At 43.6% G+C, this 27,633-nt stretch overlaps 1 protein-coding gene and 1 long non-coding RNA gene across 4 annotated transcripts in view; one reads left to right on the top strand and one right to left on the bottom strand.

Annotated features, from left to right (window-relative positions):
• Nucleotides 1-1,160: 1,160 nt before the first annotated feature.
• LOC133498064 (uncharacterized) lies at nucleotides 1,161-27,499 on the top strand. The gene is made up of 3 exons (XR_009794179.1): nucleotides 1,161-1,622; nucleotides 26,325-26,368; nucleotides 27,341-27,499. It is a non-coding gene; the product is annotated as an uncharacterized LOC133498064 (long non-coding RNA).
• Nucleotides 2,499-27,633, bottom strand: part of nfatc3a (nuclear factor of activated T cells 3a) — a 73,244-nt gene continuing 48,109 nt past the window's right edge. For all 3 annotated transcript variants that reach the window (XM_061814467.1, XM_061814468.1, XM_061814469.1), the window contains exons 7-10: nucleotides 26,566-26,621; nucleotides 26,272-26,398; nucleotides 22,104-23,195; nucleotides 2,499-4,676 (exon numbers count right to left, since the gene is read on the bottom strand). In XM_061814467.1, the coding sequence (XP_061670451.1) occupies nucleotides 4,600-4,676; nucleotides 22,104-23,195; nucleotides 26,272-26,398; nucleotides 26,566-26,621 (1,352 nt within the window). In that variant the 3' untranslated portion in view covers nucleotides 2,499-4,599. The remainder of the gene's footprint in view (nucleotides 4,677-22,103; nucleotides 23,196-26,271; nucleotides 26,399-26,565; nucleotides 26,622-27,633) is intronic.

The raw sequence follows: 27,633 nt of genomic DNA on the forward strand, positions 1-27,633 counted from the left end.
TTTAAAACTTGACATTATTTTACCATTAACAGATCTGAAGTCCCAATGAAACATCCAACACTATCCATGAATTCAAATGGCAGCACGGTGGACTCAGCTGGAAAGCGTTGGCCTCAGAGTTCTGAGGACCGGGGTTCAAATCCCGGACCCGCCTGTGTGGAGTTTGAACGTTCTCCCCGTGCCTGCGTGGGTTTTCTCCGGGCACTCTGGTTTCCTCCCACATCCCAAAAAACATACAACATTAATGGGACACTCAAAATTTCTCTTAGGTTTGATTGTGAGTGTGACTGCTTTCTGTCTTGATGTGCCCTGCGATTGGCCAGCAACCAGTTCGGGGTGTATCCCGCCTCCTGCCCGTCGACAGCTGGGATAGGCTCCAGCACTCCCTTGACCCTTGTGAGGATAAGCAGCTAACAAGGAATGAATTAAACATTAACTCAACCTCATACTGCAAACGACGGGCAACATGTTGGAATATGTGAATATGTACAAGTCTTTGTGACACTATCAAAAGCATGTCTTTTTTACTATTCAGTCATGACTTGGAATATTGCCAACTCAGTGGTGCCAATATTTTTAAGCACGATTATACATAGACAGTATGCTCATACATATCTCGGTGACGCAGCATAAGCTTTTACTGATATCGTATGCCTTATTCTGATGTGTTGCTGCCCCTTGACCAAGTTGCGTTTCTAACACGCTGCACACAAAGTATTGCTGTCTCTGTTTGTCATGTAGTACAAAAAAGTACAAAACAGTACTGAAAAGTACTGAGTGGCTTCTCCCCCCAACTGCCCAGTGCACAAAAACCACAATAGTTGTAGGTATACGGTAGTCAAAGAGAACTCGTCAGTGCCGCTTCGTAGCTGTCCTGGCCTGAACCATTTGTACAACCAAATATCACACAATAATGATGTAGTTAAATAATTACGCAATACAAGGACAGGAACAACTGCATAGAACACAACACAGGCCGGTACATTCTGAATCATATTTATTATAGATGTAACGGCTCTAGATCTGCTATATAATCACTTGGAAAGGACAGATGTGGTTCTGGAGCTGTCAAAATTTTAAAAAAAAAAAAAATATTTGTCCTCTGACCTCTTAAGACTGAGTCATGGTGACGATGCTACATGCTAAAATGCTAGCAAGAGTTTACTATAACACATCAGCCCACTTAGTGTCGACCAGTTTCTCGTACTCAAGCCACTGTGGGCCTAGTGCAATTTCGCAAGTGCTTCTCACGATTGTTTGTTGTTGTTGTTATTTTCCCAGTATTTTCTTTGCCATATCCCACCAAAAAAAGAAAGTGGTGCTACTAGCACCAAAGGAAAAGGAAACTGAGCTAACGAGAGTTGCTCTAAGTACGGAAATGTTATTTGCGGCTCTTGCTAGCAAGCGTCGTATGGCTAAGTCGACAATTTCGCCTATCCTATAGAATAAAAATATAATAACAGGAAGCTAGCGTTGCCAAAGGAGTGATTAGCGTTACAAAGCAAAGGCCGCAAATAATAGAAGAAATGGAGAAGCTACTGGAGTCAGCTACGCAGTCAAATCATGGAGGGTGAGTACGACCTCTCGAGTCCCTCCGAAGCCACCGCACCACCACCAAAAAGGTAAATGATATACGTTTAAGTTGCTTTAAGTTTATGCATTTTTTAAAAAAATTGTTTAAAAGCACGGTGTACATATTTTTACATAATCGGGAATTCAAATTGGAATTTAGTATTTGGAGGTTGGGAATGGATTAACAGATTTTATCTCCTATGAAAAAAAATGTTTCGGAGATTGAACAATTCAGACATTGATCACTTCACAAGAATGAATTCTGTTCAAACTGAGGTTCCACTACTAATTGAATTCAGAGAGTTCATGAATGTATCTTCCGTATTAAAAAAAAAAAATTGCTGAAAACCTGGAACAATAGCTTTTTTTCTACAGTAATCCCTCACCATGCTCAATTTACATCCATCTATTATCGGAGCCGCTTATCCTCACAAGGGTCACCCTCCTCCTGTGTTATCAATCAAATTACTTATAAATTCATTTTAAAAAATCAAGCGAAAGTCAGTGGACAAAAATGCAAGGGCACGGTGTTGTTTTTTTTTTCAATGTTATTTTATTGATAGTCACTACTTTGGAAACCTACAGCATGAGGCAAGTTATTCCCTTTGAATAATTTCCAAAAGCACTGCAGTCTTAAAAATTGCAAAAAAACAACAACAAAAACCTTTAACATACAAAATATACATCAGTTGACAATACAAGGCTTGGTAAACGTCAGCTAAACCTGTATTTCCCTTTTTTTTTTTTAATTATTTCTGTACAAATTATATCATATCTAGACGGGTAACAAAGGAGAAAAAACAAGCTGCAAAGGTTGTCAACGTCATCTCATACGTGTCGTCCTTTTTATTTGTCATATATATATATATATATATATATATATGTGTGTGTGTGTGTACACATATATCGTTCAACACATTATATGCCCCCAAACCTTTTTTTTTTTTTTTTATTATTATTTTACTTAATGACATCAATTTGAACAAGAAAAAAAAAGTATCAAAAATAGAGTTGAGTAGAGTCTCTTTTTGTCAAGTGTGACTTGTGTGTATTGTTCGCTCTTTGGTTGCGGCCCACGACGACGCAATTTTCTTGATTTTGGTTTTGAAGCTTCACAAGCGACCAACAAAATCTCCGCTTAGCCGGGCCCCGATAAAAACATATTTATAGGAGAGCACACGATGACGAAACAAACGGATTAAGGCATCCTAAAAAATAATAATAATAATTCTCATTCTACTGCTGTGAAGTTAAAGTAACTCCTTTTGTCATATTGACTGTACTTTGCATAGCTTGAAGTACACGTGTACTTGAAAGTCGGGACTTTTCCTGTCCAGATTTGGTATGAACACCCCTCTCGCACACACGTACACGTATAGTCCACGGACAGTACACACTGCGGGCCTTGGCTGTCTTCAGGTCTCGATCAGGGGTGGGTTTCCTCAGTTGAAGGCCGCGGTAAATTTCTGGAAAAATACGACGAGGTGGACCTGTACCATTTGCCCCCACCGGTGGGGCCAGAGGTCGCCCACCCCTGCTTTGCAGGCTTCTTTTTTGGGGCTTGCGAAGGCTTGTTAGGCTTAAGGTGAATCCACAGATCATCATCGTAAGGCCGGAGGGGGGGAGGGAGGGCAGTCCAATTCGAGCGTTATTGCTGCGGTTATTCTCTAAAAAAAAAAATATATATATATATATATATTTATTTTATTTTTTTCAAAGGACATGGAAGACGTCTTCACATCCAGATGTTGGACAACGTTTTGTGGACGATAGTTTTATGACAAAATACTAAAGTTTTATCTTGCTTGCAAACAAGGCACACCGGAGGAATCAATTGCACCGAGAAGAAGGGCAGCCATCTTGTATCTCGTGAACAATATGGCGTCAATTTGGTAGGAAAGGTTAACCTTGCTGCCATTTAATGCTGCTACACAGGTACTAATAATAATAGAAATAACACAGTGAACCCTCGCGTATTTTTAGTTCAGCATTATTTTTCTTTTCGACTATTTGCTGTTTTTGTGCTCAGGCCAAAAGACAATGCAAATTTATTGCTTTGGTAACATTTGGTGGCATCTCGTTGCCCAGCTACTATGTTGAAGTGAGGGGGAGGAGCTTCCTTTTGTCAGGCCATAGTGTTGTCTAATAGGGGAAAAAAAAGTGCTTTTCTACAATTTGGTGGCATCTGTGGGAAATTACAAAACAAAGTACCGTAAATTCCGGCCGACAAGCCTCGGCTTTTTTCACACGCTTTCAACCCTGTGGTTTATGCGGTGATGCGGCTAATTTGTGCATTTTTTCCAACGGGGCACTCAAGCGGAAAAGGTAAGCGTGACACTCGTGGAATATATGTTCCGAGGAAGTGACTTTTACAGGCCCTGTCAGCGCTGTGCTAGCGTGTTGCAGCTTCGTTTACTGGCGTGTCTCTGTGATATTTACCAGTAAGTTTTATTTTAACTGGCCCTGTTAGCGTTAGCGCAGTGCTAGCCCTAGTGTTAGCACCGCACTAGCGTTAGCGCCCCGCTCGTGTTAGTGACGGTCTAGCGTACCGTTTTTCTTTGTAAATATCTCGTGTTTCATTGTGGGTTTCAATGTGGGCACTTGCGGCTTTTACACAGCTGTGGCCTATGTATGTACCAAATGGTATTTCCTTTACAAATGTGCTGGGTGAGGCTTATAACCAACTGTCGGCCGGGAATTACGGTAGTTTTTCAGGGGGCCCGTGAATAGCAGGGTTCACTAGTAATAGTTTATAGTAAGGCATTTATCAGTATTTCCAGCAGTCTATTTCTATAAACGTTAAAAGTTCATGTCCAAAGATTTACAGGTGATTGACAATTGCGGAATGTTGAGCCTCTTCCTCTTCCTCTTCTTCTACTCCTCGCAGGGATAACAAATGCTTTGATCGCTTAAAAAAAAAAAAAAAATTCACACAAATCGACGCTCTTGATTTTGGTATGCAGTATTTTGAGCAGTCCTGACGGGTTGTTGCATCGCGGGAGTTGAAGTTCACGTCCGGTCCGTGAGCTACGACGGCGCAGTTCGTGCGGTGGGGCCGCGGGCGCTGGGCAACTGCGACATGTCTCGACCGATGATCTCGTTCACTGCGGAAAAAGAAAAACAATCAACATTTGTGTAGTTGTACCTTTGTTCTGAAACCAAAAAGCAGCTTTTCTGATTGAAATGAAAGGAAACACCATTTTTTGGCAACATATTTTTTAATGAGAAAAATCAACTCTGAATTCGATAAAAACCTACTTTCTATTTTACCATATTTCTGTAAAAAAATGTATTTCCAACAGGTTTGTTTCCACGTGTTGAGAGCCTCATTGTGTGCATGCTCGGAAAACCAAAACAAAAATAAGGATGCCAATCCCCCCACCGCCCCTTGGGGATATTTTTCCTGAAAGGTTCAAAGATCTTACGCAAGCGCAGCACAATCGCGTGACCTCTCTCAGGCAATCACCGAGGTGAACTTTAGTGACCTGCGTTGTCCTTGCCTCACGTCATATTTGCATGCAGGCATACATTGACGGTTTGACTCATTCCCGCACCCTCTTTAATGTTTAAGCTTGGCGACACGTCGGTGACGAGGCCGGATTGACCGGTTTGGTTCGGGGAAGACGACTCCGACTCGTCTGTCCGCCGGCGAGGGAAGCACACATTCTTTTTGCTTCCTTTTGTGCTGACGTCACATTCGTAAATTTGCTGCAAAACAAGCCCGTGTGTGCCTCAATTTATGCAAAGAACTGTGTCACGTTCTCAGAGTTGTGCTCATATGTTCGATTACCCAAGCAAACTTTGTAAGATGGGAATATATAAAAATATCAAGGGCCAGGTAAAAAACATTTTACATTTTATTTCAACGGTATTCAAATTTAACCGATAAACCTTTCAGAAAAGCTTTATCAAACATTTTGAATAATCATTCTGAAATTAATGATGATTGCTGTTGTCATCAGCTCTATCAAGAAAAAACAACAAAATTTCTTAAATTCTGTTAGGATATGTAAATTACAAAATGTACATAAACGTAGTTCTATGAACACATCATATTAGAATGAAGATATAGGCTACATCTTTCTCATAACCTCTAGGTGATGGTGGCATATTGGAATGAAAATGGACAGCTTTTTCAAAACCTCAGTATGGTGGCCTACATTTCTAAAATGTAAATCCATTTTCCCCTAGACTTATGTTTGTGGTGGGGGGGGAGGGGGTGTAAGACTCTACACAATAAATTAAGAGTAAATAAATGTACATCCAGATTTTAAAAATACAAAATACACCAAATGTAATTCATTTTTTAAAAGAAGCATTTGTTAAAATGTTTGGTGTGCTCGACTAGTTTTCTAGTATTGCAAGTTTTCATTTCATGTGAGCTGTGGAATCTGATTCTTATGTGATTAAATTGAGCGAGTGATTAATAGTCATCGCTATTGCACTTTGAAGCAAAATGCTCTCGAGCGCGACTATAAACACGACCACAAACTTCATTAAAGGCCGCAAAAAGCGCACCATGTAAACAATGTGCGGGGAAAAAAAACACGGTCCGGTTATCGGCATTTTCCAAATAACATCCACTCGCTACATTGTGTTGAGTGGCGTGGGTGCACCGCGTGTGCTTTTTGAGCATGACAACCATGGCTTTTGTCATCCTGTTGGCGTGGGAGGTTCTTCCTTTCCCATGTCAACACAACCACACTCTCGCGCTTAGCATCTGTGCAACGACGCAGCAGCTTAAAGATTTCTGCAGGCCTTCGGGCCTCTTTCACACATAGTTTGCAATCCAAAAAAAAAAAGCCTTTTGTTTGCTTCTCTTACTGCGTAAAGTCCCGACTCGTGTTTTTTGCAGAACATCATTGAAACATTTTATACCATCGTTTTCCCAATTTTACTAATCGTCCAGCTTTTCTACAGCTGACAGAGAAAGCCTCCACATGTTAAATTGAAATGTATTTCTTCGCCACTACTTCTTAAAATTAAAATTGCACTATTTATGTGCGCCATTGGAGTTCATTCATTCATTTTTTTTGTTGTTGTCCTGCTTATCCTCATAGCCTAGTGGTTAGATCATTAGGTTGGTAAACCAGGGGTCGCGAGTTCGTATCCCACTGGGGCCTCCGCTCCCCGAGAGGGGTTAAGTCAGGAAGGGCATCCGGCGGAAAAACTGTGTCAAAGAAATTTGAGCGTTCATCGGAGATGTCCCGCTGTGGCGACCCCAAACGGGACAAGCCGAAAGAAACATACTAACCTCACAAGGCTTGCAAGCGTGCTGGAGCTTATCCAAGCTGACTCTGGGAAAGAGTCTGGGTATATCCTGAACTGGTCGACAGCCAATCTCAGGGCACACAGAAACAAACAGACCGACCATTGGAGTTCAGTTTTCATCCATCCATCCATTTGCTTAACCGCTTAGCCTCACAAGGGTCGCAGGGAGTGCTGGAGCCTATCCCTGCTGTCAACGGGCAGGAAGCAGGGAACACCCTGAACTGGTTGCCAGCCAATCACAGGCGACATGGAGACAAACAGCCACACTCACAATCACACCTCGGGGCAATTTAGAGTGTCCAATTAATGTTGCATGTTTTTGGGATTTGGGAGGAAACTGGAGTGCCCGGAGAAAACCCACGCAGAGACTGGGAAAACATGAAAAGTCCACGCAGGCGGGTCCGGGATTGAACCCGGCACCTCACAACTCTGAGGCCAACGCTTTCCAGCTGATCCACAGTGCTGCCGGAGTTCAGTTTTCTCTTTCAAAAACTACGACGATAACATGAAATTGCACCTTTGTCCAAAAATGCATAGCTTGAATCTGTCAGAAAATATGAAAAACCAAACATCTCCAAGCGTTGACTCAAATGAAACCCATTTTGCTCAAAACACAACAACAGCAAAAGGTAATGAACCTTTGTACAAACACAGCTAAAATAAATAAAACTAAAATAAAATAAAAATTAAACGAGGTGGACTGACGGATTGAAGAACGCCAAGCAAGTTTTGTTCAAAGTGCGAGAGAGACAAACGGGTCACTGGAGTTGTGCTGTAAGACGACGAGCGTCCCGTGGGCGTCTGCAGAAAGAGAGAGCCACATTTCCGCAGAACCAATTCAAAGGTCACGGAGTGGCGAGCGATCTGAATAAAATATGATTCACCTTGTGTTCAGAAAAAAGACTGAGACATAAGTCATTTTTTTCCCTCACACCCAATGACGTTTCCGCACTGATTTTGGTCAAGACAATCGAGTACAACGTGTTCTATTTCTGAACGAATAGTCCCGCCGTGACAGTGTTTGGTGACGAGTATACATATCGCTGAAAAGTACAGCGGCTGGTCTTCCGGTACGGCTAAGACAACCTCGAGCTGAACACGGCCAACACTGTAGCAATGATTGTGGACTTCAGGGAACATCCTCCCTTTACACAGTCCAAATGTCCTGGGTCGCCCATTGAGACCTTTTAGCATGGAGGAATTGCAATCTCTCATAACCTGAAGTGACAGGCTGGTATCAAGTCCATCCTCCAAAAGACCGAGCGGAGGATGTACTTCCTTAGACCTGCCACAGGAGCTGTTGAGGCCGTTCAACGCAGCAGTCATTGAATCACTTTATTTAGTCTTGTGTTCATCCATCACAGTCTGTTAGGACTGCTGAAAAGATGATGATACTTCCCGGTCTTGAGGACTTGGACGCTCCAACAACGAAGACACAAGCAGGCAAAATTCTCTTGGACCCTCCACATCCTGATCACCACCTTGTCCAGCTCCTTCCCTCAAGTAGCCGCTATTGACGAGTGCAAACTAAAACAAGATAAGATATTCCAAAAGCTGCTTTTCCCCGTAGCTTGAGGTGCACGCAACCGCTTAACGAGAGTCACTAGTGTTGCCTACTTCTTCTTTTCCTTTCAGCTTGTCCCCGTTAGGGGTCGCCACAGCGTGTCATCTTTTTCCATCTTAGCCTATCTCGTGCATCTTCCTCTCTAATACCCACTGTCCTCATGTGCTCCCTCACAACATTCATCAACGTTTTCTTTGGTCTTCCTCTCGCTCTTTAGTCTGGCAGCCCCATCCTCAGCATCCTTCTACCAATATACTCACTGTCTCGCCTCTGAACATGTCCAAACCATCGAAGTCTGCTCTCTCTAACCTTGTCTCCAAAACATCCAACTTTGGCTGTCCCTCTAACGAGCTCATTTCTAATCTTATCCAACCTGTTCACTCCAAGCGAGAACCTCAGCATCTTCATTTCTGCTACCTCAAGTTCTGTTTCCTGTTCTCTCTTCAGTTCCACCGTCTCTAATCCATACATCATGGCCGGCCTCACCACTGTTTTATAAACTTTGCCCTTCATCCTAGCGGAGACTCTTGTGTCACATAACACACCAGACACCTTCCGCCAGCTGTTCCACCCCGCTTGGACCCGTTTCTTCACTTCCTTACCACACTCACCATTGTTCTGGATTGTTGACCCTAAATATTAATGACTTTAAATTCAGACCATTCGAGTCCATGAAAGCTAAGTGACAAATCTAGTGTACATGTCACACATGAAAAATAAAGAAGGTGCATCCAGGCTGGAAACTGCACAACCGGAGTCTTTCCATTCGATCCTGCTGTGGAGGGAAAACAAGGAACTAGCCCTGGAGTCCAGTTCTTTGTGGCTTCAGCCCCAGTGGACCAGACAGAGCTGTTCAAGCCGTTCAGTGGGTAAAGCGTGATTATTATTTATTTTCCCCTGTATGCAATCACGTCCTTTATAAGAAATGTCAGGTATTGTCAGCTCTGACCTATGACTCTTCAGTGAGTGTACACCAAACGTAGCTTTACGACATTTGACACCACCAACAGACTTTGTCTTGAATTTGAGGCCAAAAAGCCACAAGTGAAAGAGAGAGATGAGTTGATGCTGGCGTAAGTTTCATTGACTGCTGGGCCACTCTTTCAAATTTACTGGTGCAGCGCACAAGGAGACGTTCCCCCCCCTTGTCTCACAACGCCTCGGCGCGAGGGAGACCCTCTACAGATGACTTACATGGGGGGCTCCCTACTACATAAATAGTATGAAACAAGACACACCTACAGATTAGTTGTTGGTGGAAAGCTCAGGCTTTTTATACGACTTGAACTGACATAGAGCTGTTAGAAACACAATTAGCACTGGTTCTTATTTATTTATCTATCTATTTATTTATTTATTTTTAGACAACTATTTGGCAGCAAGATGAATCCAAACTTGAGTTGTGATTTTATTTGAAGTTTGAACTGCATGAACACATTCGTGCTAGCACTCTGGATTGGTTTAGATCCAACCTAGCGGAGAGCTGTAACCTTTGTTAGTATTCAACGGTGCTCTTTTCCACTCTGATGGGATTCCACAGGGTTCATTCTTAGGGGTCCTACTTTTGTGGGTTCCGTCTTGAGAAAGAATAGGATTTCCTGCCATTGCTTTTCTGATCACAGTCAAATTTAGATGGAACTGTACACAAAATACACTTTTTCCTTTTATTGTGTCTTAAATACATCAAATCCACATCTCACCTGGATTACTTTAAGACATTTTACTTTGGAGTCAGCCAGTCCTTTGTGGTGGTCCAAATTGCTGCTGTTCGCCTCTAAACGGGAACACGAAAGGTGGAGCACAAAACTCTTCTGGCTTAACTCCACTGGTGGCCCTTGCGCTTGAAACTTCATTTTAAAATGGATTTTCAAAACTTCAGATTGGTCTGCCTTACTTTTATTTAGCGTATGTTCTGCACTTTGTTTCATCTGAGGTTGGATTTAAAGTGATTTATAAATAATATTGAGATGAGGGTTTTGTTTTTTTTTTTAAATCAAATTTCAGGCCTTTGTAATTGTACTCATATTTTAAACCAAACGGTCTGTCATTGCTGTTCAGTGGATGTTAAAACCACTTGCACTCGGAATGCTAATAAAGAAGCGTGTTTCTCTTGACTCACTGTTGCAATCAGGGGAAAATAGCTCAAATTTGGGGAAATGCAGTTGTAGGTTTGCGTCGAATGTATCAGATCACTGTCAAGATCGGCCAAATGTCGTCCTTTTCAGACTGTTTCATGGATAAACCAGCCTTGCTTACACTAGTGTGTTGATGCAAACATTAGCTGTAGAGTCTTCTATGCTAATCACTGATAGTGCAGTGGTACACAAGCCTGACTTTGGTGTGGGCAGCGTGGGATCGCTTCCCGCTTAGTGATGGTGTCGATATCTGCCCCCGCGACTGACTGGCGACCAGTTCAAGGTGTTGTCAGCCTTTCGCCCGAAGCTAGCTGGGATAGGCTCTGGCTCTCCCGTGACCCTTGTGAGGATAAGCGGCTTGGATAATGGATGGACGCATGTCTTCTATGCTTTGGTTCTGACTTGCCGTGGTAACTGAGCAGTCTCAATTTTTACATAAACATGCTCATTTCTGGCATCCATTGGACTTTATTATCCATCCATCCATTTTCTTTGCCGCTTATCCTCACAAGGGTCGCAGGACACAGAGACAAACAGCTGCACTCACAATCACACCTCGAGTGTGGAGTAAATGTTGCATGTTTTTGGGATGTGGAAGGAAACCCGGAGAAAACCCACGCAGGCACAGGGAGAACATGCAAACTCCACACAGGCGGGTCCGGGATTGATCCTGGGACCTCAGAACTGTGAGGCCAACGCTTTCCAGCTGATCCCCCGTGCTGCCGCTTTATTAATATTATTTTCTAAATTCACTCAATCACAACAGGAGTAACAAGTGGGACCAGCTCAATGTGAAAAGGGTTGATGTGGAGTTACTTGCGAGGAAAATATTAATTTATCTGTAACGAAGGTATTTTCCAACACCGAAAATGAGGGGAGACAAGCTGACTATTGCAAACCCCTTCGCCATGTTCCCAATAGTTCCTGGCACAAATGTTGACACTGGCACAGCGGTTTTCGGAAATGAAGAGCCACAATGGAAAAGCTTTGCACGGAAGAGGCTTGATTTGCTCGCACAAAAAAAACAGAAGAAAAGAAAAGAAAAAAGAGAATGCAGTATCTGAGGAGAGTTTCCACTTTGCGAGGCTCTGTAATGACGTCTTTTGCAACACCGGACGTTGAGTCAAAAGCCAGCAACGCCACGGTCTTTGGAGGAAAAAGACGCATAATTACTTGACTGCATCATTTCTTTGTCCAATGTCTTTCTCAAAATTGTTCAACTCTGTGAATCATCCGTGGGTTTATCGTTTTATAGTTGATTCTTAGGTAGTCGCAATCACTCATTCAGGACTTGTTTCCTGTTGCAAAAATAGCATCCAGGCTTCTATTTACGATATTTTACAACACCGGGCTCTTTTACACATCCTGTCCAAGGTGGAATTTATCTGCCTTTTTCCCATGTTGCTGTTCTGTAACCTGAGCTGCAGGCCAGCCAGAACATGGCGCACACTATTGCTAATTTTTTGCCTAGTCAACTGGGTTTCGCTCATATTTTGACCTATTTAGTCATGTTTTTATCAAGATTTTTTCGGATATTTTTTTTGCTCATTTTTGTCAGGTCTGTTTTCTCCGATGGTAAAGTTATCTCAATTTTTAAAGTCAGACTGCACTGTAGTTTATCAGTTCCCTTTGCTATCGCTGTTGGAAAGGAAGAACACTGGTGTGAAAGCGGAGAGAGAAATAGAGGACAAGTTCAAACAAGAAGTCCAGGAATAGACACATTATTGTGCTGCTGAATTAGGACCCGTGTGTGTTGTTTTGTTGCAAGCTTTTTGTATTTTTTTTATCTGGCTTTATTTATCCATCCATCCATTTTCTTTGCCGCTCATCCTCACGAGGGTCGCGGAAAGTGCTGGAGCCTATCTCAGGTGTCAACGGGCAGGAGGCGGTGTGCACCCTGAACTGGTTGCCAGCCAATCGCAAGGCACATGGAGACAAACAGCCGCACTCACAATCACACCTAGGGGCAATTTAGTGTGTCCAATTAATGTTTCATGTTTTTGGGATGTGGGAGGAAACCGGAGTGCCCGGAGAAAACCCAAGCCGGCATGGGGACAACATGCAAACGCCACACAGGCGGGTCTGGGATCAAACCCGGGACCTCAGAACTGTGAGGCCAGCTGTCCCACCGTGCCGCTGGCTTTATTTATGTATATGTATTCATCTTTTGGCCTACTACTTCAGTAATTTACTTCATTGTGTTTTTAAAGTTGGTTTGTTTAAATCTTTTTTTTTTGTGTGTTTTTTAGACTTAGCAGCAAAACAGCATCCAAGTTCTGCCTTTTAGTGTCTATCGTGCAAGATATTCAAGTACGAGTGTGACAACTGCCTCCTGATACATAATTATAAGTTGTGGTGAGAAGGTTTAACCCTCTCTGACCGAATAAAATTTTGCAGAGAGAAAAATCTGATACTTTCAGAAAATGATACTCAGGACTTAAAATTTTCGATGATATTAAACCTGTTGGAAATTGCCAACCCCTGCCCAGAAAGGGTTAATCTTTTAACGAGCTACATGTCATCTTTTCATCAAGACAACAAAAATCGTCAGTGCACATCTCCCCACATTCGCAGAATCTCATTCCGGTGCATGCGATACATTTCTGCAGCTTTTGGAGGAGTCAAATTGATTCGCTGTCGCTCTCGATTTGCGAACAGATGCAACAATTGGTTTAGGCTTTGAAAACAACACGATCATGGTTTGAATTTAGGACGTGCGTGCTCATTGAGACCTTTCCGTCCCCGTCTGGACGGAGAAAGAAGCACTGGCACCATTTTCCCCAAAGCTCCGCCAAGCATTTGCCTCTGCGAGACCTTCATGGTATGGAAAGATGACACACGAGGTCCATTTCCACTTCACTCAAAGAGGAACAGAGCAGCAAATGTTTGTCATTGGGCTTTTAATTGGATGGAAAAGTTCGTCTTCCACGTTTCCAAAGTTCTTTTGGTGCCAGCGAGTCAGGAAGTATTCTGGACAAATCTATTAGTGAATTAAAGAGTTCCACGAATGCACGCACACAGACAGACACACGGACACACACCTACACACACACACAGCAGCAGCAGCAGACATATGTTACCTAAAAGTCTTCATTTTTGATTCAATGATTTATGCACGCATACAAATTTGCACAAATGACCGAAAGCGCTGTAATATAGGGAACACTCGAAATGCAAACGGCACCTCAAAGGCTCAAACTATCGCCACTATCGAACATTGTAACGTGAACATTGAAAAAAAGTTAAGCAGTGTAAAATGCAATAAAAAAACTTGACCACATTGAAAAAACATAACAGTAAACCTCCACTGTATTGCCGTCTATTGTCTACCGTTAAACTAGCAGTATGATTACCTGGAAATCTATGCTAATTTACGTCAGCCCGTCTATGGCGTTATACGTTAGCATTAAGCTAGGTGACGTTTATCTGCCAAAATGGAGAAACGTTTGGGTTTTTGAATACACAATGTTTAATTGTCTTTTGTTTCACGTGTCATTTTTTAAAAATTGATTTCAGCTGTGAAGGAAAAATAAAAAGCTTGAAGCGTCACCACTTTACTCCTTAGAAAAACTCGGAGTCCTTTTCTTTTTTTATGCTTTTTTGATACTTTTCCATTTCTTGAGCGTCAGAACAGCCTTGGGCAAAAATCCATCCATTTTTTGAGCCGCTTATCCTCACCAGGGTCGTGGGAGTGCTGGAGCCAATCCCAGCTATCATCAGGCAGGAGGCGGGGGGGGACACACACCCTGAACTGGTAGCTGCTGCTCTACAGCTGCGCCACTGTACTGCCCCTTAGGCAATAATAATAATAATAATAATAATAATTTTAGTAAATAAAGATGTTGGCTGGAAAGAATTGGCCTCACAGTTCTAATGGACCAAAGTTCAATCCCAGCCCTCCCTGTTTGGAGTTTGCATGTTCTCCCTGTGCCTGCGTGGGTTTCTTCCGGGCATTCCGGTTTCCTCCCACATCCCAAAAACATGCAACTTTAATTGGACACTCCAAATTGCCCCGAGGTGTGATTTTGAGTGCGGCTTTTTGCTTAGATGCGCCCTGTGATTGGCTGGCAACCAGTTCAAGGTGTACCCTGCCTGCAGCCCATTGACAGCTGGCAGTTCACCTTGTGAGGATAAGCGGCTCTGTTTTTATAAGTTTAGATTGGTTTAAACCATGGGGTGGGGCATGTAAACAGTTTAGATTTTTTTGTATATGGTCTTTCCGTATTAAGGACATTCACTCATCATTGGTGGGTTTGGACCATATCCCATATAAGATAAAGTGTAAATAAAAACTATACATTAACACGAGTCACAGGTGGTCTAGTGTATATGAATAAGTCCCTGTGCGTGTTTGTGTCAATACTTTCTGGCTAAGGGAAACCTTCAGTTGTTGTTATGGCTCACGTGCAGATGGAGGCAGCTGTTCAACCACACACACGCACAAACATGCAGTATTTACCTGCATAATTTAGATTAGGAAATTAAGTTTCATTTTGCCAACTATCAGTGCATAACCTATGTTGACAGGAGGTTCAATATGCTCGTGAGTGCATCAATTGTACACATTGAATCATCCCAGCGTCACTGCACTTGATTATGTGCGCGTAATGAAAGAAGCGTCGCGTTTTGGAAAGGAGCGGCAGCGCTTCGTTTTTGGACGTCCGATGCCGAGAACGTTCCAGATTGAGTGTCTCGGCTGCGCGGCCCCGCTGTGCGATTGGATGCTGGAGTTGTCCGCCCATCTGTGTGTCAGTCTGTCCCCTTACCTCCTGTGCGTTTGTGTGGCATCCACACACACACACACACACCACACACACACACACACATACACATGACTGTGTGCAACATCTAGGGATGGTTTGGGTTTGCGTCAACTGTTGCAATTAACAGGTTTATGCTCAAAACACCACCTCGCCAGTGTGTATTATTCTGCTGGATATGACAGTGGCGTGGAAGCACGTGTTAAGAACATCAGCGCTTTAAAAAATATGTCTTTGCGATCAACAGCATACAACTGGTAATTGCCATGAAGACACTCTCTCTCTCTCTCTCTCTCTCTCTCTCTCTCTCTCTCTCTCTCTCGCTCTCTCTCTCTCTCTCTCTCTCTCTCTGCACACACACACACACACACGCGCTGCGAGCCTGTGCGTCACAGGGCCCATCTGCTCGCTAACAGCAGTTTTTTTTCTCCACACACTCCATGTTTGTACTCATTCCACTTAGTCTAATTCTTTGATAGTATTACTGCCGCTTTTACAGTGGAGCAGTTTATTCATTACTGTTCACATCAATGTGGATTAATAATGCTGGACCCCCCCCCTGCAAAAAAAAGCAAACGAAAATCAGTTTCTTATGTAAGAGGAAGACACGAAGAGGTGTCCTACGGGTGACTGAGCTGATTAGCTTCCCTTATTTACACTTCACAGTTAAAGCGTGACGATTTATGCGCTGGCCATTTTTTCGAGCGCCAAGGAATTTTTCTTTTGGGAATGGGTATCTATTAGCTGGAAATGACACAGGAAGGTGCCAAAATACTGTTAAGATCTTTTCAAAACCTGATGTCATTGTTTCTATACGGGTCAACAAAATCTTACAAAAATGGTGGACAGTGGTACGTTGAGATATGAGTGACCTGTCTTTCGAGTTTTTCAAGACACAAGGCGTCCTGTTGGACATTTTTTTTTTTTTTTTTTGCCTAGTGATCAAAAATTTGTAATAAGAATCAGAATCAGCTTTAACGGCCTACTGTGAGCATTGTTAGATTACAGTAAGTCCAACTCAACACACTTTACAAGCAACACTTGGAAATAGAGAACAATTTTCCGAAGAAAATTAGAACCTATTTGAAGCCACTTCCAATTGAAATCTCCCATTCTGTTCGATATTGTAGAGCACTACTTTCCTGATCAAAAATCTATATTTTTTTATTATGGGCTGGAATGGATTAATGGCGGTAAGCACGGTGTAGCAGGGGTACAGCGTCGGCCTCACAGTTCTCAGTACACAGGATCAAATCCTGGTTCCCCCTGTGTGGAGTTTGCATATTCTCCACGTGCCTGCTTGGGTTTTCTCCGGGCACTCCGGTTTCCTCCCACATCCCAAAAAGACCCAGTAATTGGAGACTCTAAATTGCCCGTAGGTGTGACTGTGTGCCTGAATGGCTTTTTGTTTCTATGTCCCCTGCGATTGGCTGACAACCAGTTCAGGGTGTACCCTGCCCTCCTGCCTGATGACAGCTGGGATTGGCCCCAGCACTCCCGTAACCCTCGTGAAGATAAGCGGCTCAGAAAATTCTGACATAGTGCCATCATGAACGACCAAATTTGTTCTGCAGTCTGATCCAGGCATTACGTATTTCCTGTCCCTCACCGCCAACATGTTTTTTTTCAGTAACTATAGGTAGTCAGATATATTTATTTCCGGCCTACAATCCGTGACTTTTTTCACACACTTTCAACCATGCGGTTTATGCAGTGATGTGGCTAATTTGTGGATTTTTGTCTAATGGCCGTAAGGGGGCACTCGAGCGGTAAAGGTAAGAATGAGACCGGTGGAATACATTTACCACCCCTCTTAGCGCTGTGCTAGGTTGTTGCTGTTGTATTACTGGCGTGTCGCAGTGATATATACCGGTAAGTTTCATTTTTACCGGCCCTGCTAGTGCAGCGCTAGCGTTAGTGCTAGCTTTAGTCCGGCACTAGCATTAGCGCTAGCTTTAGTGTGGTGCTAGCGTTAGCACTAGGTTTAGCGCTAGCATTAAACTCTTTCTGTATACCATCTTTCTTTGTAAATATCTCGTCTTTCATTGTGGGCTTCAATGTGGGCACTTGTGGCTTTTACACAGCTACGGTGTATGTATGTATGTACCAAATGGTATTTCCTTTAAAAATTACTCGGTGAGGCTTGTAACCAGGTGCACTCTGTAGGCCAGGAATTACGCTAATGTCAAAAGAGGCTAAAAATAAACCACCTTTTGGATTAAAATATAGTGTTCACAATGGTGACGCAGAGTAAATTTCTTGTGGAGTCGATATTCAAGTCTGTTTCAGACAAGCAGTTTGCATATGTGTAATGTTTCTTTGCAATGTAACATGGCCAAATACTCACATTTCAGAAAGAAACACTTGTTTTTACACTGTTGCTGCAGTGTATCAGTACTTTTAGTCATGACTCATCAGGAGAAAGCCTCACAAGGCATACATCATGCTAATGGATACACTTAGTATTGCCGTGTCGGTCAGTGCCACGGAATACGAACACGGTCTACTTAGTGAGTGTGCAGTGACCTCTTAAAACACAGAGCGGGGCCAGGCTCAATGTTGCTACTTCAAAACATGGCCTACAGAGCCAGGCTGGCACACAAAGCTATTTTTAGCTACGGGCTCAAAAGGAGAGCTCACATTTCAGCCGAACTGTGTCACTCTCAAACTCTTTCGGAAAAGAGTACGGACTGTGGCTGTACTACTGTGCCCGCCTCCGTACATAGTGTGAGTGAAAAAAAAAAAAAAAACATTTTACCTTGGACATAGCTTATTTGGCGGTGGTGTGCGCTTGCATAAATACAGCACCACTGATAAACCTCACTGGATTTTCACACATGACTTATTGACAAGCGGCATGTGTTAATTAGGCCGACCCTTGCTAGCACACAATGTAACACCTCCCAACGGAGCATCGTCAGGCTATTTATTAACCCTCCGCCTGTAGGACGCTGATTTGAATACGGCGAAACAACCAAGTTCCTGAGTGGCAGATAAGAGGCTGTTAGGAGACGCGTACTTCAGATATAAGAAAACCAGGGGAGGAAAAAAAAAAAGCCGGCGCCGTAACACTTTGGACTGACTTCAATGCTAATTGTTAAGTCAACATGTTCTCCTGAGCATCCCAATTAGAGTTGTTAAAACTCACACATCCACACACAAACACAAAGACTATAATAATCAAAGCAATGCACACACACACACTGGGAATTTGCAATTATCTTAAAATGATGCAATATTTTGCTGTCAAGGCAAGTGGAAAAGGTTTCATTTGCCCATTTTCACCACCGCTTGTCCCGGAGCGTATCCCAGGTCACTTCGGACAAAAGGTGGACCACACCCTGAACTGGTCGCCTGTTAATTACAGGTCACATATAGACACGGACAACCATTCATATTCACACCGTCACTGAGGGAGAACAGAACCCACGCTGCCTCCACCAAAGTCAGGTGCGTGTACCGCTACTCTATCAGTGTCCACGGAAAAGATTTCATTGTGTTAAAATGTTCCTTCTCCAGTCGTAGATAGTGACCTAAAACTTTAACAAATAGATGAACGCTATCTTGACGCAGTGACTCAAGTGCAAAAGTACACTTAAAGGAGAAATCCAGTGCTTTGCATGAATGTGAGCACGTATCCAATAGGTCATGTAATATGTACTCTATTTTGACAGTGTGATGTGATCTTCTGTCATGTAATAGTGTTTTGAGAAGATTTTTCGCGAGTCACGTGACTTACGTGCGCGGATGTGACGTGTAAGGTGCTGGACCAAAGGCTCGATTACAATGTGCCCAGCGGTGATTTCTCGGATTTATCCTCATCTGATCAAGAAATAGCGGTATCGGTTGATCAGGAAGACTGAGGAATACTTCCATACAGACCTGTGCTGTAAAGAATGTTGAATATTAGATGGTTTTTGGGCGGAATCACGCCAGAGTCTGACTACTGGGAGACCTACGTGCTGGACACAAGTGCGTAAACAAAGGCCCCTGGAGCTACGGGACGGCAGCTGCGGAGGGTTCTTCGGACGTGAATGATGCGGAGTCTGACAAGAAAGCTCCAGCGGAGGCCGTTAGCCAAATTTCGGCTCGCGGCCTCCGCCAGATGCCGAAGCTCGGCTTGCTCGTCCGAGCTTCGGTGTCTGGCAGCCAGAGCTCACTCGTCAGACTCTGCGTCATTCCCGTCCGAAGAACCATCCACGGCTGCCGGCCTGGAACTCCCGGGGCCTTTGTTTATGCACTTATGTCCCGCGCGTAGGCCTCTTGATTTGTCGGCCTCCGGCGTCATTCCACCTGATGAACCATTCAAATATTCAACATTATTTTCAGCCAGAATTTCAAATCTGTATGGAAGTATTCCTCCGTCTTCCCGATCAATCGATACTGCTATTTCTTCATCAGATGAGGATAAATCCAAGAAATCAACGCTGGGCACAATATAATCGAGCCTTTGGTGCGGCACCTTACACGTCACATCCGCGTACGTAAGTCATGTGACACACGAAAATGGCAGCGCCCCTGAAAATTCGTAATTCTTGATAAAAATCTTCCCAAAACACTATTAAATGAACGAGGATTTAACATCACATTGTCAAAATAGAGTACATATTACGTGACCTATTAGATACGTTGTTCATGCAAAGCACTGGATTTGTCCTTTAAATTCATAGAGCTACACCTTTATCCAGATTTAAAATCAAATTGAACGGGTTTATTCAATGTATAGATTTTGATAAATGATAACCACAACCCTGTACCAGGTGGAGGTAATCAGTCTCTAAAGCCGCAGCCGCCCCATACATTATTAGATCAAATCGAATTAGAGCCTTTAATCTGATGCTTTGTTCATCATCCGTATGTCTTTTGTGTCCAAAGTTCTACCTGTCTGTAGCAACACTGGACGATGAAACACTATCACTATTAACGATTTAACTCAAAGAAAATAAACCGATGCTGACAAGTATTGTTTTACATCACAGGGTATGGATTTGCCTCGCATTTGACTTTGATGTAATTGAATCCCGCAGGGGTGTCTTGTTTTTGATGTGGATGCTTCCGATAATCTATGTAAGCACTTGTTATGAATGGCCTCGACAGAATTCAACTCCGATGCAGTCCGACTCTGTGTGTGGCTCTTCAAATTTGATGACAGGAAGTATTAAATACAAGAGAAGGGCTTCTAAATTCCATCCATTTTCTATAGTACTTGTCCTTATTTGGGTAACAGGAGAGCCTATCTTAGCTGACTTTGTTTTGGGCGAGAGGCGTAATACTGTACACGTTGAACTGCTCCCCGGGTAAATGTCGGGCACACACACGCTTATGGCCAATTTAGTCTTCCATTAACCTAAAATGTATGAATGCACTGTTAACCACAATCCATAATGCTGCCCTAACGCAATCTGAACATTTTAACATATCATAGTGTATAAAAAGAAGCCAAGTTCTGTGATCTTTCGGCTTGTCCCGTTAGGGGTCGCCACAGCATGTCATCTTTTTCCATCTAAGCCTATCTCATGCATCTTCCTCATGTCCTCCCTCACCACATCCATCAAGCTTTTCTTTGGTCTTCCTCTCGCTCTTTTGCCTGGCAGCTCAATCCTCAGCATGCCACCGTCTCTAATTCGTACATCATGGCCGGCCTCACCACTGTTTTATAAACTTTGCCCTCCATCCGAGCGGAGACTCTTCTGTCGCATAGAACACCAGACACCTTCCGCCAACTGTTCCACCCTGCTTGGACCCGTTTCTTCACTTCCTTACCACACTCCCCATTGCCCTGTATTGTTGACCCCAAATATTTGAAGTCGTCCACCCTCGCTATCTCTTCTCCCCGGAGCTTCACTCTTCCTCCTCTGCCCCTCATATTCATGCACATATATTCTGTTTTACTTCGACTAATCTTCATTCCTCTCCTTTCCAGTGCGTGCCTCCATCTTTCTAATTGTTCCTCCGCCTGCTCTCTGCCTTTACTGCAGATCACAATATCATCAGTGAACATCAGTCCAAGGGGATTCCAGTCTAACCTCATCTGTCAGCCTATCCATTACTACTGGAATCAGGAAGGGGCTCAGCGCGGATCCCTGATGCAGTCCCACCTCCACCTTAAATTCTTTTGACTAACCTACGGCCCATCTCACCGCTCTCATACATGTCCATGTCCAACGTATTTCTCCACCACACCAGACTTGCGCGAGCATCCTCAAGGCAAATAATGCATCTGCGGTATTCTTTCTAGGCATGAAACTATACTGTTGCTCGCAGATACTTACTTCTGTTCTGAGTCTAGCCTCCATTACTCTTTCCCATAGCTTAATTGTGTGGCTCATCATCTTTATTCCACTATACTTGCCACAGCTCTGAACATAGCCTTTGTTCTTAAAAATGGGTACTAGTACACTTTTCCTCCTTTCTTTTAACATCTTCTCTCCCCCTAGTATTCTATTGAATAAGTTGGTCAAAAACTCCACAGCCGCCACTCCAAAATAAATTAAATTAAGGTGTAAAAACAAGAAAATGTGGATTTATCTTCAGCACACAATAAAGGGAGTGACCTGGGGAGGGACGATGTAAGTGGCATTGTACAAAGACAAGATTTTTTGTTGAGTTTCCCATGTTGCAGTGAGTTGCCATGACAGTGACATTAGTGAACTTTACATGCTCTGCTATATAGCAATCTATGGTTCTATGGTGGACGTTATATTTCTCCCTTTTGTCAATACTGTTACAAAAATAAAATAAAAAAAACAAGTAAAAGGCACCACTGTAGTTTGAACTCAAATATGTTCGGGTTACTCTTACCATCATCCAGCGTGATGTCTTGTAGGCCTATAGAGCGGAAGGTGGGCTCCCTATCCTCGGGCTCCTCTTTGATGTTTAGCCTCTCGCCCTCCGGTGTGAAGGGCCCCTGGGGGCTTAGCGGGTGAACCAACTGCCCCGCAGCTGTCGGGGACAAGCCGGCCATGACTGGGCTCGCCGCCTGGGGAGAAGGCTGTCCTGAATGCGGATGCTGCAAGGGACCCAAGGGACTGTTACCTGGTGAAGAGGAGGTGGGAGATTGGTAGGGGAGCGATTGGAGCTGAGGGGAAGATGGCCCGGAGTGGGCAGATGGGATCATATGCGGAGGAGGTGCGGTGGATGGCGTGGGGCAAGAGGCTGAACGTTGACTCACTGGGTGGTAGCCCATGGCCCGCTGCAGCTGGGTTGAGTGAGGCCCCACGAGTGGGTGGCCGCTTGGGGAGGGCACCTGGGCGGGATTTGGGGAGCAGTGGTACCCTCCGAGCGTGTGGAGGTGTGTGGATGAGGGGGTGAAAAGGGGTTGGTGGGTCTGCGGAGAGCCTACGATGGGGCCTGATGACACAGGTGTTGATGGGGAGGAGCAGGGGGAGGAGGAGTACACCATCCCCATGCCCAGCGTGTGTGAAACGGCACTGGGACTCTGCTGGAAAGGCATCCTATCATAGCTCTGAGGTGAAAGGCTGGACTGGCCGTTGAAGGACAGGCTATGAGCATGGCTCTGGTTGCGCTGCATGGGCTGGTATACGGGCAGCGAGGGCGAAGGGGAGGCAGGGAGGGCGACAGAAGAGGAGCTCGGATGAAACGTCATGTGGCAGTCGGTGGGGGTGTGGTGCAAACTGCGACCCTGGAGTTGAGGCAGGTGCTGGAAGGATGGGGAGCCCATGGAGGGGCAGGGACCCTGCAGGGGTAGCAGGACGGGTCCTGAGCCTGAGGCCCGGCCATGTGGGGAGGTGGACAGAAGGTTCTCCGATGGGTGGCCCTGATCGGGGGTAGGCAGCTGAGGACCCACCAGACTGGCAGGGTGTGTCAGAGGCATGGATATGGCAGGTAAAGTGGGATGGTCCAGCTCATCCCGGTGCTCCTGTTTCACCATCACTGATGAAAAGGACACAAAAGAAAATACATCCATCAACGGAGTGCTTTGCAACCTCACAATTATGTCAGGTAAAAAATACACTTCTGAAAAACAAAAGTTACCGTTACAGTTTATTGGTTGAACTAAGACGGACCAACAGGGGGTCTCGTCAACCCCTGATTGATTAAATAATTAAAATTACATTTACGCAGGCTCTCCGATGTGCCAATTTTTACCCAATCATGATTTTTTTAAAATTTTCATTTAGCTCAGAATCAGCGGGCGAGCGTACACTGCTTGTCAACATGGGCGGCATCACGTGAAATGCTGTGTGACAAGCTGAATGCCCGAATGCCCCCCAGCACGGATCAGAGCAACAGAACAAACGAGTCCATTGATCTCACGCCCTCAACTTACCCCATCACGCCTCTGGGACGAAGAGACGAGGGGTGAAAAAAAAACCCCCAAAAACAAAAAAGCTTTGATCTAAAAAAATCCACAGAAATATAAAATGACGGGTGTTTGAAAATTAATTACTTTCAGTTTACCCTTGAAACTTAAACAGTTTGCCAGTGGACCAACTTTAAATTTAAATTAGAATATCATCTAGAAAACGGTATATTGGCTGACAGGTTAGCATCTTTGCCTCAGAGGTCTGACGATTTGGTTTGGAAACGACATTTTGTGGGCTTTCTATGTGGCCTTTACATATCCTCCTACTGTTTGTTCCTCGAGGTACTCCGGATTTCTCACACGAATGAACATTTGAGGGGATGTAGATACGTGAGGTCCGCAAACATATTTAGGTCACTCATTCTGTATTTATTAAGAGTACCCAAGAACATTCAATGCTCCAGTCAGGCAAGTATCGCTACGCCCTCTTCCGCATATCAGGATGTCTCCATGCGAAACCAATTCAAAGTTTTAATGAGAATCTTGCTTGGACAGGATTGAAGACAGATGTGAAAATGCCCAGACCAACGCAGATGTGGCATTTTTAAATTAAACTGGGCAAAGACGCTGGTCCACAAAATTGCCATAACCAGGTCTATTCCGCTTTGTCGCAGAATTACACCAAGCACGCAGCATTTGATTTGCTCTAAAGGTGAATGTCAATGGGTTTGTCAATTCGTGCCCAAGAGTAGACTGGTCAGCACAGTCCATGGTGTACCGGCTCCAGCACACCCACACCAGCATAAATGGGATAGAAAATGGATATTGAGAACAAGCCAAATAAGAACACGGTGAAGTTATGATAAACAAAAGACAAAATATTAATGATGATTTCTTTTTTTACCGTTACCAACAATTACTGTACTTTAATAACTCTTTTTTTTTCAGTAACATGCCATTTAAAGCTGGTAAAACATACTTGTGCAGTATTTAGGTTTTAGGATGGCTCTAAAGGTGAACAGTTCTCCATTAAGATTGTCCAGCCATCCATCCATTTTCTTTGCCACTTATCCTCACAAGTGTTGTGGGGCGTGCTGGAGCCTATCCCAGCTGTCAACGGGCAGGAGGCGGGGTACACCCTGAACCGGTTGCCAGCCAATTGCAGGGCACATCGAGACAAACAGCCGCACTCACAATCACACCTCAGTGCAGTTTAGAGTGTGCAATTATTGTTGCATGTTTTTGGGATGTGGGATGAAACCGGAGTGCCCGGCGGAAACCGACGCAGAGGGAGAACATGCAAAAGCCACACAGGTGGGTCCAGGATCAAACCCGAGAGCTCAGAACTGTGAGGCCAACGCTTTACCAGCTGAATCACGGCATTAAGATTGTATTAATTAAAAAAATGTCCATTGAACTCATGATTCAAAACACTTAAGGTCAAAGAGTCTCCTAGATGGAATGTGTTTGAGTTCTGTGTATATTTAGTGTACACACTAAACACAAGAACTATGATTTTTTTTTTACTATGACATTGGAAAAATAAAGTAATAATTCTGATGTCATGTCATCAAAGTTACTTTTTCTTTTAGAAAGAACTCTTCATCCTAGTATAATTTAATTTTGGTATTTATTTTTTATATGTTTTGTCTTTTTTGGGGGACATTTTTTTCTCAAAAAATATGAATATTTATTTTTTAAAAATACAATGGAATTTAATAGGAAAGATTATGTGAATTAAGTCACACTTTTTTTTTTTGAAGAAAAAATACAAAATCTAAGACAACAATGTATCCTGGTGACTGCCAAAGGAATTCTAATACAGTTCTAGAATAACATGCCCGAAGATAGCTGGGATAGACGCCAGCTCTCCCCCGAGCCTTGTGAGGATAAGCAGCTCAGATAATGGATGGGTTCTCGCTTTCAGTATCCCTGTGAGATAGTGCATGACTAATTCTTTAGCATGTGATGTCTGCTACAGGGATCTCTGCCATCCACCCCACAACAAGACAGGAAACATGACTTATTTGAAGACCGCCATCCCCCACACGTGCGCGTGTGCACACACACACACATTCGCATAAACACACACACACACACACACGAGTGCACGCACACACACACACTGAAGCAGGTGGTGTCTGCGGTTCCTCTGATGGTGTCAGCAAACCTGCTTTTACAAAAAAAAAACAAGAGCAGGTTTACCATACTCAGCTGTCATTGGCTGTTCGACCTGTCAAAAGACAACAGGAACCGCCTGTGGGTGTGCTTGCAAACAGAATGAGCGGGTGGGTGGAAGGGATTTCAAAGACACACACACAGACACACCATTAGACACTCAGGAATCTCCGCCCACCGGATTCAGCGTATAAAGACTTAAGGCAAAAAGAGGCCTGGGAGTTAGCGAAGGTTTTAAAAAATACAAAGCGAGCAGGTGTTTGTGTCATTGTGGCACTTCACGCCATCACGCTCAAGTTCTTGATACAATAGTGTGCTGTCATCTTAAATGTACTCAGACTATTAGCGTGGGAGGGAAAAAGCAGGAAGCCACAAACAAAAAGGAATGCCTCGTGCATGTGCGTAAATGCCTGTAATGACTTTGAATTGGAAAATTGAATTGGTTAACCAGAGTATAGAATGCTCAACGTTTAAGAATATCGGAGGAATAATAGCAATCATAATAGCAAGTTATGTTTTCCTCACCTGAAAGGTAACTGAAGCGTTGGGATTGACTCCGTTTCCGTTTTCCATTGCAGACATAAAACTGCACCTGTACAGCCGAGCTCAGAGTCTTACTGTGGTAAGGAGGGACTTCCACTACAATGCATGACTGTGTGAAAACCAAAACAGGCTCCATTATTAACATGCGCTTTATGCTCTTGCCAAAAATAAGGTGTAAAGTTGAGGGTCCGCTCAACTCTCAAATGTCTCATGGCTCATTACATTTGGAATTTTCCCACCTAATAAAAACAACAAGTCGACCAGATAGGTACTTACGCCTTGAGTTTTCTCCCTGATGATTTTGGCCTCCACTTCCCACTGCGGCCGCCCATCTAAAGACGGGAGACAAAAGAGTAGAAAAACAACTTTTACCATCTGCAAAATTGGATGAGGCGAAGGAACCACAGGACTTTCAAATTTATGGGCAATGTGTCATTTCAGAGGCCTGGTAGCCATGTGGTGAAAATCTTAGTAGCAGCGACTTAATCGAAATCAAATGTCCAAATAAGCCTCGTATTTGTCTTGCCTGGATAAAATTATAAAGGCCTCTGTGGAATCACTCTATTTATTTTAACTGCTAATAAAATGTGCTTTGCTGTTTTCCTATGATGCATCTAATTATATGCGCAGACATCTTGGGCTTGGATCACACAGCCCGTCATTGAGCTACATTAACACAGAATGCATCGTTAAGCTTTATTATTTAAAGTCCGTGTTTTATTGGTGTTAGTACAGTCTACAAGTGTAAAGCCTCTCCCACCAAAGACCAGTGTGTTCCCCCATAATTCCCTCTGAGTGAGTGAGTATCCTGAGTGCTCAGGAACATTTTAGGCTTTTCATTTTTCTGTAGCTTTAAGAAGTCTAACCTTCTGCACCTGTCGTCTACCCCCAAAACATAATTGAGTTGTGGTAAAACAGTAGGTAGTCACATATCATTTGCGAGAGAGACAGAGACATTTCAATTCCAAATGAACAAATGACCTTGAATGTCTTTGCAGCTGACAGCTGACAGCAGCGAATTATTGCAACGTGTCTTGTTGACATTCAACAGGCTGGAGCAAGGGCCCCACATGCGCCGTCAGACAACGAGCAGCAACAAGAAGCTCATACAACGCTAAGACAATGGCTCGGATTGGACACGCAGCAGCGTTTTAATGTGGTTGTTCTACTGTACTGAATGTGAAAATATTAAAAAAATCGCAAAGGTTAAATTGCGGCAACTAGACTTTTTCTTGAAGACGGTTTTACCTTCAATCCAAAAGGTTTCTTTTCTTCCAAATATTTTTTTAAAACACTTTCTCAACGTTCAAATTTCCCAACACTTAAAATATTGCTTTTCCTATA

Source organism: Syngnathoides biaculeatus, chromosome 3 (genome assembly GCF_019802595.1).
Source record: "Syngnathoides biaculeatus isolate LvHL_M chromosome 3, ASM1980259v1, whole genome shotgun sequence".
NCBI lineage: Eukaryota > Metazoa > Chordata > Actinopteri > Syngnathiformes > Syngnathidae > Syngnathoides > Syngnathoides biaculeatus.